The sequence below is a fragment of the Cotesia typhae genome, unplaced genomic scaffold, assembly GCF_013202065.1.
Source record: "Cotesia typhae breed Kobodo isofemale line unplaced genomic scaffold, CoteBio_Ctyphae contig_37, whole genome shotgun sequence".
In the NCBI taxonomy this organism is placed as follows: domain Eukaryota; kingdom Metazoa; phylum Arthropoda; class Insecta; order Hymenoptera; family Braconidae; genus Cotesia; species Cotesia typhae.
In genome coordinates this window covers 516,852-535,363 of record NW_027423745.1, presented here as the reverse complement: position 1 = coordinate 535,363, position 18,512 = coordinate 516,852, and the positions used below count along the sequence as shown (strand labels likewise).

Sequence of the window (18,512 nt, the reverse complement as noted above, 5' to 3'; positions counted from 1 at the left end):
CAGGATATGAATTATTAATTTAATTTTTTATATTTCATTGCAACATTACATCAGAGCAAGCTTAACATAAGTATGCTATTTAAGGATCTTATTTTTTGTTACTTATTTGTTACGTTTTTATTCAGCCATTGAAACAAGAGATCATAGAATTTTTCTCACACGTGTATTTTATGACTGTTCCTCCGAATATCCCTTACCTAAGTTCTCGAAACTTAACTACAATGTCCCTTTGTACTCGATAATAACTTATATTTATTTGAAACAAAGTTTGCTCTATATTATATATTCTCTACTATACAGATCTTAAATTTTCTAATTCGGACACTCTTCACTATTTTAATTACGAATTGGAAAAATTTTTTAATACTATTTAAATTTGCACTCCATTGGCTGGTAGCGTCACCTACTGGATGTATCTAGAGGCATTACAGATATTTTTTCTGAGGATGTTTTGGGGATATTTTGTCTAGGGATTAAGAATCATGGAAGCATTAAAAGAAAAAAAAATTATTTCTGCATCTAGAATGTATTTTTAAATACTTGTAAGAAGTATTTAAGATCATTCGAAAAAAAAGGAAAATTTTTAATTTAAAATTTTCTTCGATGCATGAAAAAAATTTGAGTAAATCTTGATTCAATGGAAAATACTTGACTGACCTGACAATACCCAATTCTAATCGATAAAAAAAATTTTGTGAGCGTCTATACATAATATAACATTTATAAAATTTTCTATTGTTTTTAGGTATCCTTCAAAACGGAAAAATTAGGAATGGAATTGATTGAAGCAGCGAAGTACAGATCACCAAAAGTCACAATTTCAGGCAGACTTGAATTTCATTGCAGAGAACCAAAGTTAGATCCTATAACTTTTACTACGAAAGATTCTCACCTAGTAAGTATATGGTTCTTGGCTACGTAGTGTTGTTATATTTTCAGTGATTGACTTGAGACAAAAAAATTAGGAAAACGGTTGACTCTAAAAGCCATCCCTAAAACTTCCTGCTAATTCTATATTCGAAATTGTAATTATTATTTATTTAAGCTCTTCGAGCTCAAAAGTCTAATAAAACTTCAATAAAGCACTATGTTTTTAATATTCGACTGCAATAATTTTTGGATTAATGCACTGATTTTCAGGGTTGGCGACATTCGACGTAGTTTTCAAAGATCCATAAAGAACCATTAAGATTTCATCGATTGAATAAAGAATTTCGAAGTAATTACGCAAAAATACTTTTTTTAGTATTCTTTCGACAACGATCTGATAAACGAATCAACCGATTTTGACCAGGCTGATAGCGATCGACGTAGTTTTTTGAGTTTAAATACTTATTGGTTTACGGAATTTATCAGTAGAGCCGTTTAAAAGTTATTCTAAAAAAACCACATTTGGAAAAAATTTTTTTGTGGTTTTTTGAGATTTCTCAAAAACTATCAGGTTGAATCAGTCCAAATTGTATTTAAAATTACGTTTGGTCGAGCCCTTTCGAATTGCGCCAATCGCAATGAAATCGGTGAAGTCGTTCAAAAGTTACAAGAAGGTTACACACACACACACACACACACACACACACACACACACACACACACACACACACACACACACACACACACACACACACACACACACACACACACACACACACACAATTACAAACAGACATACGGACATCATCGCGAAAACATTCAGGATTCCGATTCAGTCATCTCCAATCCATCCACGGGGAAAGAGAGCTGAGTTTTTTTATTCAGCATTAAAAAAAAAACACCCACACACACACACACATACATTCATACAAACATACGGACATTATCGCGGAAACATTCGGGAAAGCTTTCAAGGAGCTCAAAACGTCATCATCCGTTAAGGTAGTTGAGCCCAAAGAGTAAAAATTCAATAAATCGCCCAAACTTTGTATAGTAGTATTTAAATACATAATAGACACGACAATAAAATTTAAAGACGATTTACCACGTCTAACCGAGGATAATTGCATTCGAAAATGACATTTTTACACAGGTAGTATGGGAGAAGAGAAAAAAAACCGCGAAGTTTTATTATTTTTGTATTGAAGAAATTTTAAGAATTTCACGAAAAACTAATGTGACCTAGATTAATACATGTATAGTAACCCTACAAATTTCGGGAATACCCTACCAGATAGTTTTTAAGAAATTAATGATAAACTAGTAAAGTAAATAAATAAAGTCATCCGTGGAAGTAAGTGAGCAATAGCCGGTAAGAAAGGTGAAACTAGCGAATAAAGAAGACAGCAGGAGCATAAACTATAGGTTAGGGAAGAACTACCTTAAAAATTCGATTTTCGAAAAACGGAGTAAAACAAAAAACTTCCAGATTTTCGAAAATTTTCAATCTGCTTAGCAGGAAGTTAAAAATTAAGAAAACACTTGACATTAAAGGCTATTCCTGCAACTTTTAGGTTATTCCGTATCGAAGCGTTTGTAATTGCATTTATGACTTTTTTGAGCTCTTCGAGATCAAAAATATAATTTACTTGTTATTTTAAGCTCCTCGAGCGCAATAAGTTCACTGCTTAAAGCTTTTGAACTCTTCGGACTCAAAAGTCTAATAGGACTTCCATAAGACAATATTTAAATTTTCAAACTGCAATTATTTTTTAATAAATGAATCACATACGTACATACATATATACATTCAGACATAATGACACTCTTGCGAAAGTAGTCAAGGAAGCTTTCTAGGACCTCAGAACGTCGATATCTGATGAGAATTCGATTTTTTCCAAAAGGGGATAAACCAATAACTAACCGATCTTCAAAAATTTTCAGTTTTCTTGACGGAAAGTTAAGAAAGTCATTCATATTATTAAATGAAATATAAATAACATGTATTATTTTTTTTCGAAAAAGTAAAATGACGTAAATATTAAAAATACTATACTTGTTTATTTACAAGTAAACTAAATTTAGAAAATGAGTATAAGCTATATGCTTGGACAAGAATTTCAAATATATTTCGTTGCAGAAGGATAAAGACAAAGAAAGACTAACGCATGCGCGTACCTTGTTCATGAATTCATGAGTATATACTATGCATTGGCGTGGTGGAGTGGGATCAGAAAGAGAAGGGATGAGAAAACGGAATGAAAGAGTAAAAAAGAGAAAGGTATTAACATTATTTGTTTTTGTATACGACTATAACACCTATGTTACAGTCAACGCGCCTTGTATTTGACTCATCCGTACAAGACCATTCCCTTCACTTGACTCATCCTTTCGTCCCCACTATACCAACTTTGAAGTCTCGTCTTCGCAAGTCTGTGCGATCTCATGCGCAGTGTTCAGAAAATATACGTCAACAATAGTCTGTACCTAACCTCACTTTCGATGTATCAGATATATAACGTCATTTGATTTAAATATACCCACCACTATATTTTTTTTGATCGGTTGGACAAAAACTTGTAGTGGAAGACAGGATCGTCTATTGCAGAGGAAAAATCTTGTCAAGTACAGGGAGCGGTCAAATACGGGGAAGTCCGATACAGGGAGTATCGAGTGTATATATTTTTCTTACGGTTTTAGTCTTATATTTTCCGCAGTTCGATCGCAAGGCAAAATCTCTATTTCCTCTAAGTCTGCCATTAGGAAATTCGGTCCCGAAAATTCTAACACGACTTCTAGATTGAATTGAATTCAATTCGAGATAGTCATGATTTCAATTAACTGTGGTTGTGACTGCAATGTTGACTCGTCAAAGATTTAAACCAGTTAAATTTTGTTTTTTCACTGTACGAAAAGTTGATGTAGGCTCTAAGTATTGACTCGATTTTTTTTGAGCTCAACTCGCTTCAATTCCGCTGGAAATTTTGGACTTATCACCTAATGGATCTAAAAAATTTGTCAATACATTTTCACATTTGTTCACTAAACCAAACAAATAATTACGAATGTTTGACATAACTTGCTTTTATAATATAGTAATTAAATTTTTTTTTAATATAGGTCTTGCCTCCGTGGAAAAGTTCACAGTCAGGAAATATTTCTTTCAAGATACGAACAAATGAACCAGATGGCCTTGTTATGTACAGTCAAAGTGGAGCATTTTTGAGAGTACGTAAAAATTTTATCGTCATAATATGTTCAATGTTCATGTATTACACAGGGTGTCCTAGAAGTAACGGACGTCCTTGAAGCTATAAAATGTATTTCACAAAATAAAATAATTTATTTGATGTCGCAAGATGGACGCCGTAGTTACAACGATGATCCATCTTTACAAGCATGAAATGTAGTCTATACATGCTTGTAAACTTGCAATTGAGATACTTTTCTGTTTTTTAGAAACTATTGTTTCAGAAAAAATATTACTAGGAAGAAAATTTCTTTCTATGAATGTAAAATTTCATTAACAAAATAAAATAATTTATTTGACGCCATGAGTTTGACGACGGAGTTCATACCATTTTTTTTCTTTTATGAAGTGCAAACTTTTTTCGGTGAATCGCACACAAATCGTTTCGTGAGTAGTGACTTGGGCTGATCCATCACGTCCTGAAGTAATGAGCTCGATCGCGTAAGCTCGGAACTGCCAAGTGTACCCAAGCAACAAAAATACAGTCAACTGTTCTTCACTGTTGTTTCGTAGTGTTTAGTATTGTACGATTTGCTGAAGGTGAGGGTATTTCCTGACCTTTTGATTTTTGACAAGTAATTACTCGAACTGTCACTAGGTGTGTAAATCAAAAAATCCCCCACCACTGCTCCGAAAAATGTAGTGGGCTTAGAACAGTCGACAAGCGGACGCGCCTGAGGGTATGAAAGGGCTAGCTTTTGAGCCAGTAACGCTTTTGAGTCAGTAAGGCTTTTTTGAAGTCGATTAGTGTGAGAAGTTTGGGGTGGTTCTTTGCTGAAGTTTTTGGAGCCAGTGCCTTTTGGAAGAAATTATAATTGTTTTTCGTGAATTAATGATCGCTACCAACTCAAGCGTTACTTTTATATTACTTCATTCTTACTTACGTAAATTATTCGTCAAGATCATTTAGTTGGTTTGTTACAGGTCTTTTGGCATAATTCAATTATTTTAGTTAAAATTATCACGACAAAATTGGAAATAGTATGCGTAATTGTATAATTTAGATAGTGAAGGTCTTTCTGGAAATTTCTGTAGTTTGGAAATGTAATGAGACGCCTCAAGATTATAATATTTGAAATTAGGAATTTTGTAGAACTAAATTTAGGCCGATGAACTGAATTTAATTGATTTAATTGATAAATCCAGTCAGTGAATTTAGTAAATTAATTTAATAAATTAATTTAGTTAAAGAATTTAGTTCAGAAATTTGTTTGATGTATTGGTTGAGGGATGGAGCTTTTCTTTTAATGTCCGCTTTTTTGGATCCGTAAGCGTTCTATATTTTTTCAAATCAAAAATCATGCTGCGACGGGGAAAAGAATAGGAGTTACGGATAATAATTAGGTGAGGCGTTCCAACATTCACGTAACAGAATATTTTGGTAGAAAAGGATTGAGAAAGTATTAAGGAAAGGATCTTCTTAATGTGAGTGGAAAAAATATGCGAGAAAAAATTTAGATAGCTCGGACTGAGATTCAAACCCAGAACCTTCCGATGACATGTCGGTCACTCTATCATTTGAGCTATCCGGTCTATACTAAATATCTCTTTCGCTCATTCTATATATATATATATATATATATATATATATATATATATATATATATATATATATATATATATATATATACATTAAGCCACACCGGCCATCTTACGGTAGGCATTTTTTCAAATCGAAAATACCAATGAAGCGGGAAAGAAATTAGTTGAAGAATTTATTAATCGAAATTTTGTATTGAATAATTGATGGGCGTCAAATTTTGTGAATTATGAGAGTTTGAAAATCCGGGAATTCAGTTCATAAGAATTAGGAGAATTTTAATACTTAGTAAAGTTGCGAATTAAGATAGCGTCCAGTGAACGATTTTTGTATGGAATTGAGTAAGTGCGTGTGAGTACATTGCTGTCTAGGTATTAATGGTACCCTCCTCTGTGACCTAGGCAGTCACGTAGAAACCGTTGTATAAACGCCCGAGTCGGGGGCGAAGTCGGAAATAAGTTTTGGGAAATAATGTTTTAATTGTAGTTAAGGTATTATATAGTCGTCCGTCAGGTTGAAGAGCTGCATTTAGAATATGTAGAATACTATATGGTAGTCCATCAGGGTTTTTTTTTTGGGGGGGGGGGGCAAGAGAAGAGAAATCTTCAGTAGAGACCGGTTAGATGTTGGTGATGGTGGTTGCCGGTAGTGTGAGATTTTAACTCACTCAAACCCTCCCCTCTCTTGTACCTGATACTGCGGAACCGCGTTAGTATTACTTCGCAGTACCAAGCCCCCTCAACGCTTCTCCTGCAGCTTATTCTTCCTGTTCTTCTCATTCCTCTGCTTCTTCTTCTTTTTTCTCTTTCTTCTTCTCAAGCAGGACGTTCCTTACATATCTGTCATTGCCGCCCAGTTGCTCGTCGACGCCAGCATTTAAGGAATGACGTCTTCGGGACTTTGAGGCACTTCCGTTTCTCTCTGCCAACGCAGCTATATTTTAGACCAACGTTGGGAGTCAAAAAAGGAATGCTCAGTAGAATCAGCAACTCCTGGGCAGTACACACAGTTGGGGTCGTTTCGAACCCTCATACGATGTAGAGAGGCATTGAACAGTCCATGACCAGCAAGAAACTGTGAGAGATAGTAGTCTACCTCCCCACAATCTCTCAGTACCCAGTCGCGAATCTTCCCAATGAGCCTATCAGTCCAACGCCCTATCTTCCCAGTTTCCCAGCGCTCTTGCCAAAGCGCATAAGTCTCCTCACATTCACGGGTTCTCACGTCTTTCAAAGGTCCTTCACCAGCCCGTCAAGAATCCCAGATCTGTCTCCTCTCGAAACCCAATAGTTCGATTGGAATCACACCTGAGATGACCAACACGACTGCCTCTGAGACTGTTCCATAGGCGCAGGTTATCTTCAACGCACCTCTTGATTGTACCGATGCCAGTCGTTTCCGATGTGTCTCTACTTTGAGTGCCTCTCCCCATATCTCTACTTCATAGAGCATGATCGAGTTAGCGACACCCATCAGAACTTTTCGGCGCCTGCTCCTTGGTTCTCCGACATTCAGCATAAGCCGAGAAAGAGTTGCCACAGTCGCTAATGCCTTGGCCGCTCTGACAAAATGTCCTTGAAACGTTGAGTTGGAGTCAATCGTTACCTCAATGTATTTCAGAGCCCCCCGACTCTCGATGTGTTGATTCACAACAATAGTCTAGAAAGGACCCGGAAACCACCTCTGATCTGTGAGTACCTCAACTTCCGTCTTCGCAGTAGCCAGCATTAAACCATGCTTTTTATGACATGCTTCGACTGAGGCTGCAACAAGCGGCACCAATCCTTTCGATTTGCTTTCGTTCCGCGCAAGTATTAGTGCTGCCACGTCGTCAGCGAATCCCTTCAACTTAACCTCACTCGCTAGGTCTAGGCGCAGAAGTGCATGGTAGAGGGTAATCCAGAGTTCTGGTCTAAGGACAGAACCCTGGGCTGCTCCTCCACTCAGCTTTTTTATGGTCTGTCCGGTAGTAGTATCATACACCAATAAACGATCACTTAAGTAATCATTGATGATGCGAATGAGATACTCCGATAGACAAAATTTCTGAAACGCCTTCATTATATCCGGTCATCTTGCCGAATTGAAAGCGCTTCCGAAATGGCATTGTACAGCGACCCAGCCGAAAACCATGTTGGTTGTCAGCCAAGCAACCAGCATCGGTTACCTTTTTCCGCAGTTGATTCCTAATAAAGGCTTCGAGAATCTTCCCTGCGACGTTAAACATGCACAGTGGTCTGTAGGACGAAGATATATAAGGCGGCCCTTTCATCTAACAATACCAACCGTAGCAATTTCCATCTCTTCGGAAAGATTCCAGTCGAAATGCAGGCAATGTAAATATCAAGGAGTAGTTTTCATGCTTTTCTACAAGGACCTTATAGGCCTCGACGGGGATGCCGTCAGGGCCCGGGTCCTGACATACCTTGAGGGTGTCAACAACTGTCCTCAGCTCCTCTGCTGTGAAAAGTGGGCACTTGTCATCGGATGTTACACTTCTAGTGCATACCCGTTTTTCGTGATCGAAAAAGAGAGTTTGGACTATTTACTCTAAATTCTATCGGATTCCATAAGAGCTACTGAACCAAGACCTACAATTTTGCGGGTGACGGTCCAGTAGCCGTTACCCCGTAAATCGTCATCCACTTCTCTGCAGATCACTTTCCAGCACCTTCCTTTGCTTGCCTTGATCTATGTGATGAATCGCTTCATCGCTGCTTTGTACTCGTCGTTTTTCTGCTATCCAGTATCTCGCTTTTACGACCTAAGTGCTTGCCTATGAAAACGCAAACACTCAGCCCTAAGCAGCGCAATCTTCGCAGTCAACGAGTAAACCGGTTTCCTACAAGAGCTTGCAGAACAGCGAGGCATAGCAGCGTCGCACCCTGCAATGATCATATCCATCATTTGACCGATAAGTGACTCAAAATTTTTGCGCGACTCCGCAAATTAGTTAGAAAGAGCATCAATTCTATCTAAGACCGCATTTTGAAATGCGCTCCCATCCAGAACCGTCACTTTCCATTCTGTTTGCTCCATTTGTGGCTCCCGCGCAGTAGGAGGGTTACCGTGTCAAGCTTGTCGTCCTGATTGTTGGCGTCCTTGGCGGGATGAAACAGTCTTTTGTATCCTCACTTGCCAAAGTTCCAGCTTGCTCATCAAAAACTGAGTTCTTGGCCGTCAGGATGCAAAAGGCTGTAATACTAGGCTCCCTCCGTCTACTTAGGGAAATGACTTTGGCCTGCTGTGATCACTAACCACCTTGTGCGGAGTGGTCCAGCAGTAACGGATAGAGCTCAGGCTAGGTCCTCAGAGAATCGGACTCCGGGGATAAACCCCTGAGCATTTAATAACAAAATAATAATAATAATAATAATAATAATAATAACAATAATATATATATATATATATATATATATATATATATATATATATATATATATATATATATATATATATATATATATATATATATATATATATATATATATATATATATATTGTAACAGGCCGCTTTTAGCGTCACCTGTTAATAAGTTGTTTCCTTATTTAACTTTAATTTTATTTTAAATAAAAAATTTTCCAGTTGTGAGGAAGGTCATTGGTTGGATTCGCCGCGACCGAGTCGCTCTCGCGCGGGTAAAACCGATCGAAGCTCAACTGCGCGCGAAATAAATTTAAATTACGGTTAATCATTTAAGTTAGATAATAAGTTAGTTTTAAGATAAGAAGTATTGTTCGGTACGATAAACGACGGCCATTTTACCCGAGAAGAGGATCATCGACGTGGGATAACCTCAAGAGAATCACCGACGACGGAAAGCTGACCCGAGGATCAAACGACGGACTGGTCAGTCTACGGGGCTGAGCGAGCGGCGCAGGCGCGGAGTTGTCGAGCTGGCTGTTGAGCGAGCCAATGCTCCAGCCAATATATCAAATAAGTCTATATTGGAAAATTGGACAGGCAGAGCCATCTCTGGAGCGTCAAGAGAATCAAGGGCCCAGAGAGAGAGGAGTGCAGCCAGGCGGGCAACAACCAAGCCATGTTGCTCTTTTCCACGTGTTCCCGCGACACTAAACGGATGCTGGTTTTTTGAGGTTGCTTTTCCACTGAGATTTTTCTTGGATGGTTTTGTCAGTTGCTGTGCACTTGCCTTTTTTTTTGTTAATTATTGATTTAAAGTAATTATTACGACGACGTGAATAATTTTAAGTATTCTTGCGACGGATTGTCGACAATTTTGAGCAATAGCCTACGACGTGATAGTTGATGTGTCAACTACTGTGACCGATGCAATTTCCATTGTTGGAAATTTCTTTTTCTTGTACATCACACCGTGTTGTGACTCGGAGGTCAATTCGACGTGGAAGCCGAGGACGACGGAGCCGTGCGACCCAGCCAGGACGATATCTAATTGCTGTATTTTTCGTTGCTGTATTTCTTTTGGGAGAACAACGCCTTCTACCAGGGTAAGTGGTCTCGTCTCAGAAAAATCTCGTGGGATACACCTACTCCGACGAAGATTACGAGTTACTCAATTTTTTTTTGTTTTTAATTTTTTTTTATTTCAATTTTGTTTTGTGCATTTATTCTGGAGATTATCCCACGAGGTATTTCTGGTACCAATACTAATTGTTGTAGTGATTATTCACATTATTATGTGTTACTATCATAATCCAGATTATTGAGCTTTGGTCGTGCGGGTAATGCGCCGGTTGAGAATTTTGTGTTGACAAAATCAATCTAATTAATTAGAAAAATTTGACGCTAAATTTGTTTGAAATATTTCCATACGTATTTTGGATAACTACATTTATTGCGACGGTGTCTGAGGTATCAAGGATACTTTATTGGTTTAATTTAATTAATTAATATTGATTAAAATTTTTGCGACGATTAATTTATCCAATTTAATTAAGTATTCGTAATTAAACAATTTTGTGACGAATAATGTGTTGGATTTAATGAATTATTATTAATGAAGAATTTTTAATTAATTTAATCACGATTATTAACAAATAATTGTGCGACGATTAACTTGCCTAATCTAATTAGGTATTGTCAATTAGATTTCTTTTGTTCTTGCTATAAAATAAACTGTTGGTTAATTACAAATTATTAATTGCACAATTTAGCAACGATTAATTTGTTGACTTAATTAATAATTAACAATTAAAGTATTTGCGACTAGATTTATAGTCAATTTAAATAATTATTAGTAAGTAAACCATTGTGCGACAATTAATTGTGTAACTCAACTAATTACTGTGAGTGAAAGTTTGCGACGGTTATTTTTTTTAGGATTTATTTAATTATGATTGAAATTAAATGCGACGTTGATTTTAGTTCTTACAAAAATTTAATTACGATCTATTAAATTAATCGCGGCATACGATTTTGGTATATTTTTGGGAATTTTATTGTTAATGGATAATTGGATAATGGATAATGGATAATGGATAATGGATAACGGATAATGGATGAATTGTGATTTTGATATTGAGGTTCTTTGGACATTCGATTATTGTTAATTAAATTCTTGCGGCTTGTTCTTCAATGAAGTAATTATTAATAATTGAATTAATTGCGGCGTGCGAAATTTGATCCATTGATTATTGTGATTTGGTTATTCCGGCGACCATTTATTTTATTTTGTCAATAAATTAGAATTAATAATAAGATTTCGACGAATTATTATTACCCGGGCGATCGTTCCTAGTTCCTCTTTAAGTTAGGTTGCACCTTTTACCCGCCACCCCGACGAAGAGTCTCGGTCCGAGTAAGCCGGACATGACGTGAGTGGAACCTAGCTCCTGGCGCCAAACAATAATAAAGCAGGTAGGCCAAATTTATTTATCTCGGACTTCGGTCTCGCTAACGCACGAGGTCGAAAAACCCGTTATAATATATATATATATATATATATATATATATATATATATATATATATATATATATATATATATATATATATATATATATATTTAGGGTGCTTTTTTTTGCGACTATTTTTTTTTTCGCTCCCATCCCGAAATTTTGTTGGAAATACACCCAAAAAAATTCCCTGAAAGTTTGAGCCCTTAATATTAATATTAAGTACTCCTACACAGCGTGTGAAGATTTCCCATTTCAAATATACGAGAACTTTCATTTTTTTTTTAATTTCTATAGCTCGGTGGCATTTCATAGCATCGCTTTGACCATGGACGGGTTTTTTTCAGAATTGAATGCTCTACAAAAGTTTCCATTGTCACGAAGTAGTAACTCATACTGGTGGGGTAGTACGGACCGCCAAACCGAATTTTTCATAGAATTCTTGTTTTTTCACTCATTATCTCATAAACAACAAGACATACAGAAAAAATATAAATGATAATTTTGTAGGAAATACAATTCTCTACAAAAAAGGTCCTTACCACCAAATTACTAAGATCGATATTTTCTGAGATATTAGTCATTGAAGTTTACGTCGCATTGAATTTCCACAAAATGTTGAATCCAATCTTAAAAAATATTGATTTTTTTATTCGTATCATAATTATAATTAGTAATTACTTATTGATTAAGTTGCAAATTCAACGAAAAAAATTTTTAATTGTATTTTTCTGAAGTTTTTTTATTTTTAAATAAATTTCTCATTTAAATCACACCATAATATTTGAATTTATCATTTAATAATTCAATTTTAATGAAATTCTAGCTAAAAATATATTGTGTATGATCATTACGAAGAATATGGGATGTTTCTTTGTTGCTGTGTATTGTGATACTGATTAATTGCGGTTTATTTTTATTGCTCTAGTAGTACTACTGAGCTTTCACTTGACCTTGAATGCCTTCAACAAATTTCCCCTTTAATTGCAACGTTTTCTTTGTTTTCGCGTACTAATCCCGCGAGAGTAAGAACAAAGCTTAGTGTGCATTGATCAGTGTGACGCCATTGTATGTATACTTTGTTAAATTTGAGGTTAGATCGACTTTAACAATCATTAAAATGAGTGAAAAAATTGGTAATAAAACTTGGAATTATTTAATTGGATTTAAAAGAAGCCAAATAAATAATAATAAGCTGCCTTCGTATCGTGACTTACTGAATTTGTTTATGTATAAACATCAGTCTTTAAAATTAACTATTCGAAATAGTGCTACTAGTGTTATTAACGATACTAATACTATTTGGGCTAGTTTCAAGATTCCAACTATACGTCCTCAGCATAGTCTTGCGAAGTTGGAAAAATTTTATGCCGAATATATATAAGTGAAGACACATCATAAGAGGGAAAAAAGATCGAAAGCACAAAAACAGAATGTTGAAATGTTTAACCAAAAACTAGATAAATTGTTCGATATTTCCAATTCCACAATGGTTAAGAATTTGCCAAAAGAGCAGCAACAATTTCTGAATGAGTGTCAAAAGGGAAAAAGCAATCTTCACTCGCCCGTTACTACTTTCTTGCCGGTGGAAACTTTTCAGAATAAATCTGATACTGAACAGGAGATAGCAAATGAAGATAATGAGAATAATACAGACGAATTTGGTTAGTTTCTTCTCACATACAACTATAAATTATTAAGCTCAACAATCAATCATTTTTTAATAATCGAAAACTATTTCTTATAATTTAGACTCATATTTTTTCTACTTACTTGTAAAATTTAATTCCCATTAAAATTCTAATTTTCTTAACCTCATTTTCTGAAAATTGAATTCTATATAATTTTTCAATATTTTAAAATTTGTTTCTAGATTCATAACTTTTTTTTCTAATTATTAGTCTATCATTTTTGGTAAAATTTCTATCAAGTAAATCTGAATAAGTGAGATAAATCAGAATTTATTTAATTTAATCTAACGCGCCAAAAGAAGTATAACTTCAAAAAATTTGTTTTCGTTTTTTTTGCAGTCGAAAATCCCCACGCTATTAAAAAATTGAAGTCACTGTAACCAATAAATTTAAAATACATATCATTTTATCTTATTTTTATTGGGGAAAATTGACGGAAACTCAATTCAAAGAATATCTTTGTTTTTGAATAACAGAAGCTGAATATAAAATTTGAAAAATGTTTTAATCGATTGGGTTTATTTATTTAATTCTGAAAAAATTGTTTTAGGCATGAAATTATCGCAACATTCGATGCCAGCAAGTTTTTGTAGTCTATCTTCAAATTCCAGTGGGTTGAAACGAACATATTCTGATTTTGAGAATGAACTCCCTGTACCTCGTAAAAAGAAAAAAATCAATATTTTAACTCCAGTATCAGCGTTAGATCGCACTGGAACTAGTGATAGAGATGCAATGTTTATCATTGCAGCTGTTATAGAAAGTCTGGGATTAGATATTGATAAATATAATGTGAGTTATTCTTCTATTCGCAATGCACGTATTTCTAAGAGAGAAGAAATTGTCGATGCAATTAAAAAAGAAGAAATAGACGAATCTTGCGTAGTTCATTGGGATGGAAAAATGCTACCTACAGGACAAGGAACATCAATAGCCGAACGGCTCTCGATACACATTTCAGGAATAAGTGGCGAAAAATTTTTAGAAGCTCCGTTGCTTTCTGACGGCACAGGTATAAGTCAAGCTTCAGCCGTATTTCAGGCTCTGACGACACGCAATATTTGCGATAATATTAAAGGAATGTGTTTCGATACGACTGCTTCAAACACAGGTAAATTGTCAGATTGTTAAATTACCTTTTCAAACCTACGCTAGTCATAATAATTAAAGGATATAATAAGAAGTCTAAATTTTTAGGTGTTTTTCAACGAGCTGTAACTTCGAATAGAATGATTGTAGAGCAAAAACAAAAAAAAGCAAATAGTAGCTCTAAGTGTCTAGTTTTTAGATACGACCATGACAATTTTTTTTATCATGTTTGAGTCTGGAGAAATGCTGAGGAAACTACACGAAAAAAAATTTTCCAAATTTTTTCTTGTCTAAAAAAAGGTCTACGGGCTTCAAAAATGTTTTTCCATTCTTTCACTCAAAAACGCTTGCAAAAAATTTAATGTCCTTTTATTTGACAGAATTAGAAAGCCTGTGCGATGATTTGCCGCGGAGTTATCGTCAATCAAAGCAAAGAAGTTCTTTTTAACTTTGATAATTAATAACTCTGTGAATAATGGTCGTATGAGAAATTGAAGGAGAGTTTTAAAAACTACACGATATTTTCTATGAGATTCAGAGAATGGCTTTTGACAAAAAAAAAATTTTTTTTAATTGAAATTCCAAATCTCAATGAAAAAAGGTTTTTTTTCTTAAGAATCTTTATTTTTTCGATCAAAAAGATTGATTTTTTTAGAAATTTGAAAAAAAAAAAAACAAAAATTTCAAGAAAATAAATAAAAATTGAGAAATTGCTCACAATGGCGATTTTTGCGAAAACAAAAAATTCGAAGCTTCGGGTCACTATGGAACAAAAAATCGCAGCACTTTGAATTTTCCAGGGATTTTAGGAGATAATTTAAGGTTAAAAAATTACCCATGAAATTTTTCGTTCATCCATTTTATCCAAAGTTATACCAAGTTATCCAAATATCTTTAATTATGCAAATTTTTGTCTTTTTTTCAGTCAAAATTTTCAATTCAGAAAAAATTTTCTCGTCAAAGACAATTCACTGTATCTCATAGAAAATATCGTATAGTTTTCAAAACCCTTTTTGATTTCACATACGATCATTATTCCCAGAGTTATTGTTTATCAAAAGTAAAAAGAACTTTTTTGCTTTGATGACGATAACTCCGCGGCAAATCATCTCACAGGCTTTTTGATTCTGTCAAATAAACGGGCAATAAATTTTCTAAAAGAGCTTTTGAGTAAAAGAATGAAAAAACATTTTTGAAGCCCGTAGACCTTTTTTTAGACAAGAAAAAATTTGGAAAATTTTTTTTTTATAGTTTCCTTAGGATTTCTTCAGACTTAAACGTGATAAAAAATTGTCATGATCGTATCTGAAAACTAGACACTTAGAGCAACTATTTGCTTGTTTTCTGTTTTTGCTCTGCGATCATTTTATTCGGAGTTACAGCTCGTTGAAAAATACCCAAAAATTTAGAATTTTTTTATGTCCCATAATTTTTGTGACTAGTGTATATTTTTATCAACCAGTTCAATCAAAACAGATAATGTTTTTTTTTTAAGGTGACACCAAAGGTGCTTGTCCTTTACTAGAGAAAAAAATTGGTCGTAATTTATTATACCTTGCTTGTCGTCATCATACGTCAGAGTTGATGTTACGAAATGTAGCAGAGGTTGATTGGCCAGCCACAAATGGTCCAAATGTACCTACTTTCAAACGATTTAGAGATAATTGGGATAACATTGATAAAGTAGTATATGAAATCGGTTCCAATGATGAACATATTATCGACATTTTGAACGACAAAAAAAAAGACATTCTTGATTTTATTGACAATCAAATAAAGGTATGAATTAATTCAATTTTATATTAATAATTGTGTATTTAAATGATGAACTAGTTTTTGACACATTTTTGTGTGTATTAAGGACTTATAAGTTTTTAATTGATAAATTTCAAATATCTTTTTGCTCGAATATTTTACAAAGTGTATTTTTTCATTAATTTTATTTACAAATTTAACTAATTACATTATCATTCACTATCAAAGAAACCCATTGGTTGCTGATAATGATTACAGTTTTCTCACTTTTTTATTTTTCTTTCTTTTCAAATTTTTCAATAAGAATCATCATCCAAGAGACGACTATAAAGAATTACTGGAACTAAGCAGTATCTTTTTAGGCGGTGGAGGAGATAAAGTTCAATTTAAAGCCCCTGACGCTTGTCACTATGCAAGATGGCTTTCAAAAGCTCTTTATTGTTTCAAGATATATTTATTTCGTAAGCAGTTTAAAGTACCAGCGAAAGAAACAGATGCTTTGCGAAAAATTTGTGTTTTTGTTGTATTATTTTACGTGAAAATATGGTTTACTGCTCCATATGCGATAAAAGCCCCAAACTCAGACTTACAATTAGTAAAAGATCTTATCGAACATCGAAAAATTCATCCGGAAATCGCTAATGCAGCTCTTGAAAAATTATCTAAACATCTATGGTATTTGCATGAACAACTTGCTTGCTTGGCGCTGTTTGATAATACAGTATTACCAGAAGAAAAATTGAAAATTGCGAAAAAAATTAATGGTATTCCCGCTGTAAAGCAATCGAATAAGCATTACTCAGAGCCTTACAAAACAATTACTTCACTCAGTGAAAAAAACATCAGTGATTTTGTGACACCAAATTCAGTTTTCATCTTTAAACAGTTTAACCTTTCATATGAATTTTTAAATTCTGAATTTCATTTATGGGAATCAAATTTTGAGTACCAAAAATGTTCTGAAACATTCAAAAAGTTAAAAGTTGTAAATGATACTGCTGAGCGAGGAGTAGCTCTGACTCAAAGATTCAATGAAGCTTTCACCCGCAATGAAGATGAACGACAAAAAGTTTTTCAAACAGTACAGCATCACCGTTCGCAACATAAACTGTGTACTAAATCAACTTACAGCATAAAGAAAATGGTGTAAAATATTTAATTTATCTTATTTGATCATACATGTAGTTGAGTTCAAAGTTACATAGACCTGATATCTTAGTAATTTATTTACAAATAAAAAAACTTCAGAAAAATACAATTAAAAATTTTTTTCGTTGAATTTGCAACTTAATCAATAAATAATTACTAATTATAATTATGATACGAATAAAAAAATCAATATTTTTTAAGATTGGATTCAATATTTTGTGGAAATTCAATGCTACGTAAACTTCAATGACTAATATCTCAGAAAATATCGATCTTAGTGATTTGGTGGTAAGGACCTTTTTTGTAGAGAATTGTATTTCCTACAAAATTATCATTTACATTTTTTCTGCATGTCTTGTTGTTTATGAGATAATGAGTGAAAAAACAAGAATACTATGAAAAATTCGGTTTGGCGGTCCGTACTACCCCACCAGTATGAGTTACGACTTCGCGACAATGGACACTTTTGTAGAGCATTCAATTCTGAAAAAAACCCGTCCATGGTCAAAGCGATGCTATGAAATGCCACCGAGCTATAGAAATTAAAAAAAAAAAAATGAAAGTTCTCGTATATTTCAAATGGGAAATCTTCACACGTTGTGTAGGAGTACTTAATATTAATATTAAGGGCTCAAACTTTCAGGGAATTTTTTTGGGTGTATTTCCAACAAAATTTCGGGATGGGAGCGAAAAAAAAGCACCTAATATATATATATTTATATATATATATATATATATATATATATATATATATATATATATATATATATATATATATATATTATGATGGGTTTTTCTTCACGGTGCTGGCGTCGACAGCGCCGGGGAGTTCCACCTAAATGTTGGCTTACCTGGTTCGTAGCTTGTTGGGCGCCAGAAACTTTACGTTCCGCGGTTCGAATTCAGCAATTGATCGTCGTCGGGCGGCAGGTCAACGTCGAAGAGATCCTAAATTTTGTTGAGCGAGTATAGAAATCGATGCGGAATATTTTTGCCACCAGAGAATAGAAAAATAGAGACAGCTCAAAGAAACAAGTAATGCGCCGGGACTGTTCAATTTTAAAAAAAGATTCTGAACATGATCGAAATTACAAATAATGAGTTCTTCTTCATTCGTTTAACAAACAAAAGTTCGAATTAAGGAAAATAATTGCATTCGCTTTATTATCGTCACTACAAATTATAAATTCAAACAAAAATAACAGACAAAAAAAAAAAAAAAAAAACAATTGTTTCTCTTATCGTCTCATAACAACAATACCTCGAATTTAGCAATAAGCAATTAATTATCGT

At 34.1% G+C, this 18,512-nt stretch overlaps 1 protein-coding gene and 1 long non-coding RNA gene across 2 annotated transcripts in view; one reads left to right on the top strand and one right to left on the bottom strand.

The window, feature by feature from the left end:
* The window catches only part of LOC141526874 (neurexin 1-like), a 703,605-nt gene that overhangs the window by 190,087 nt on the left and 495,006 nt on the right, over positions 1-18,512 (top strand). Inside the window, exons 5-6 of the mRNA XM_074242012.1 lie at positions 746-895; positions 3,991-4,098. Coding sequence (XP_074098113.1) covers positions 746-895; positions 3,991-4,098 — 258 coding nt within the window. The remainder of the gene's footprint in view (positions 1-745; positions 896-3,990; positions 4,099-18,512) is intronic.
* Positions 1-18,512, bottom strand: part of LOC141526878 (uncharacterized) — a 254,810-nt gene that overhangs the window by 107,356 nt on the left and 128,942 nt on the right. The gene's annotated exons all lie outside the window — the stretch shown is intronic.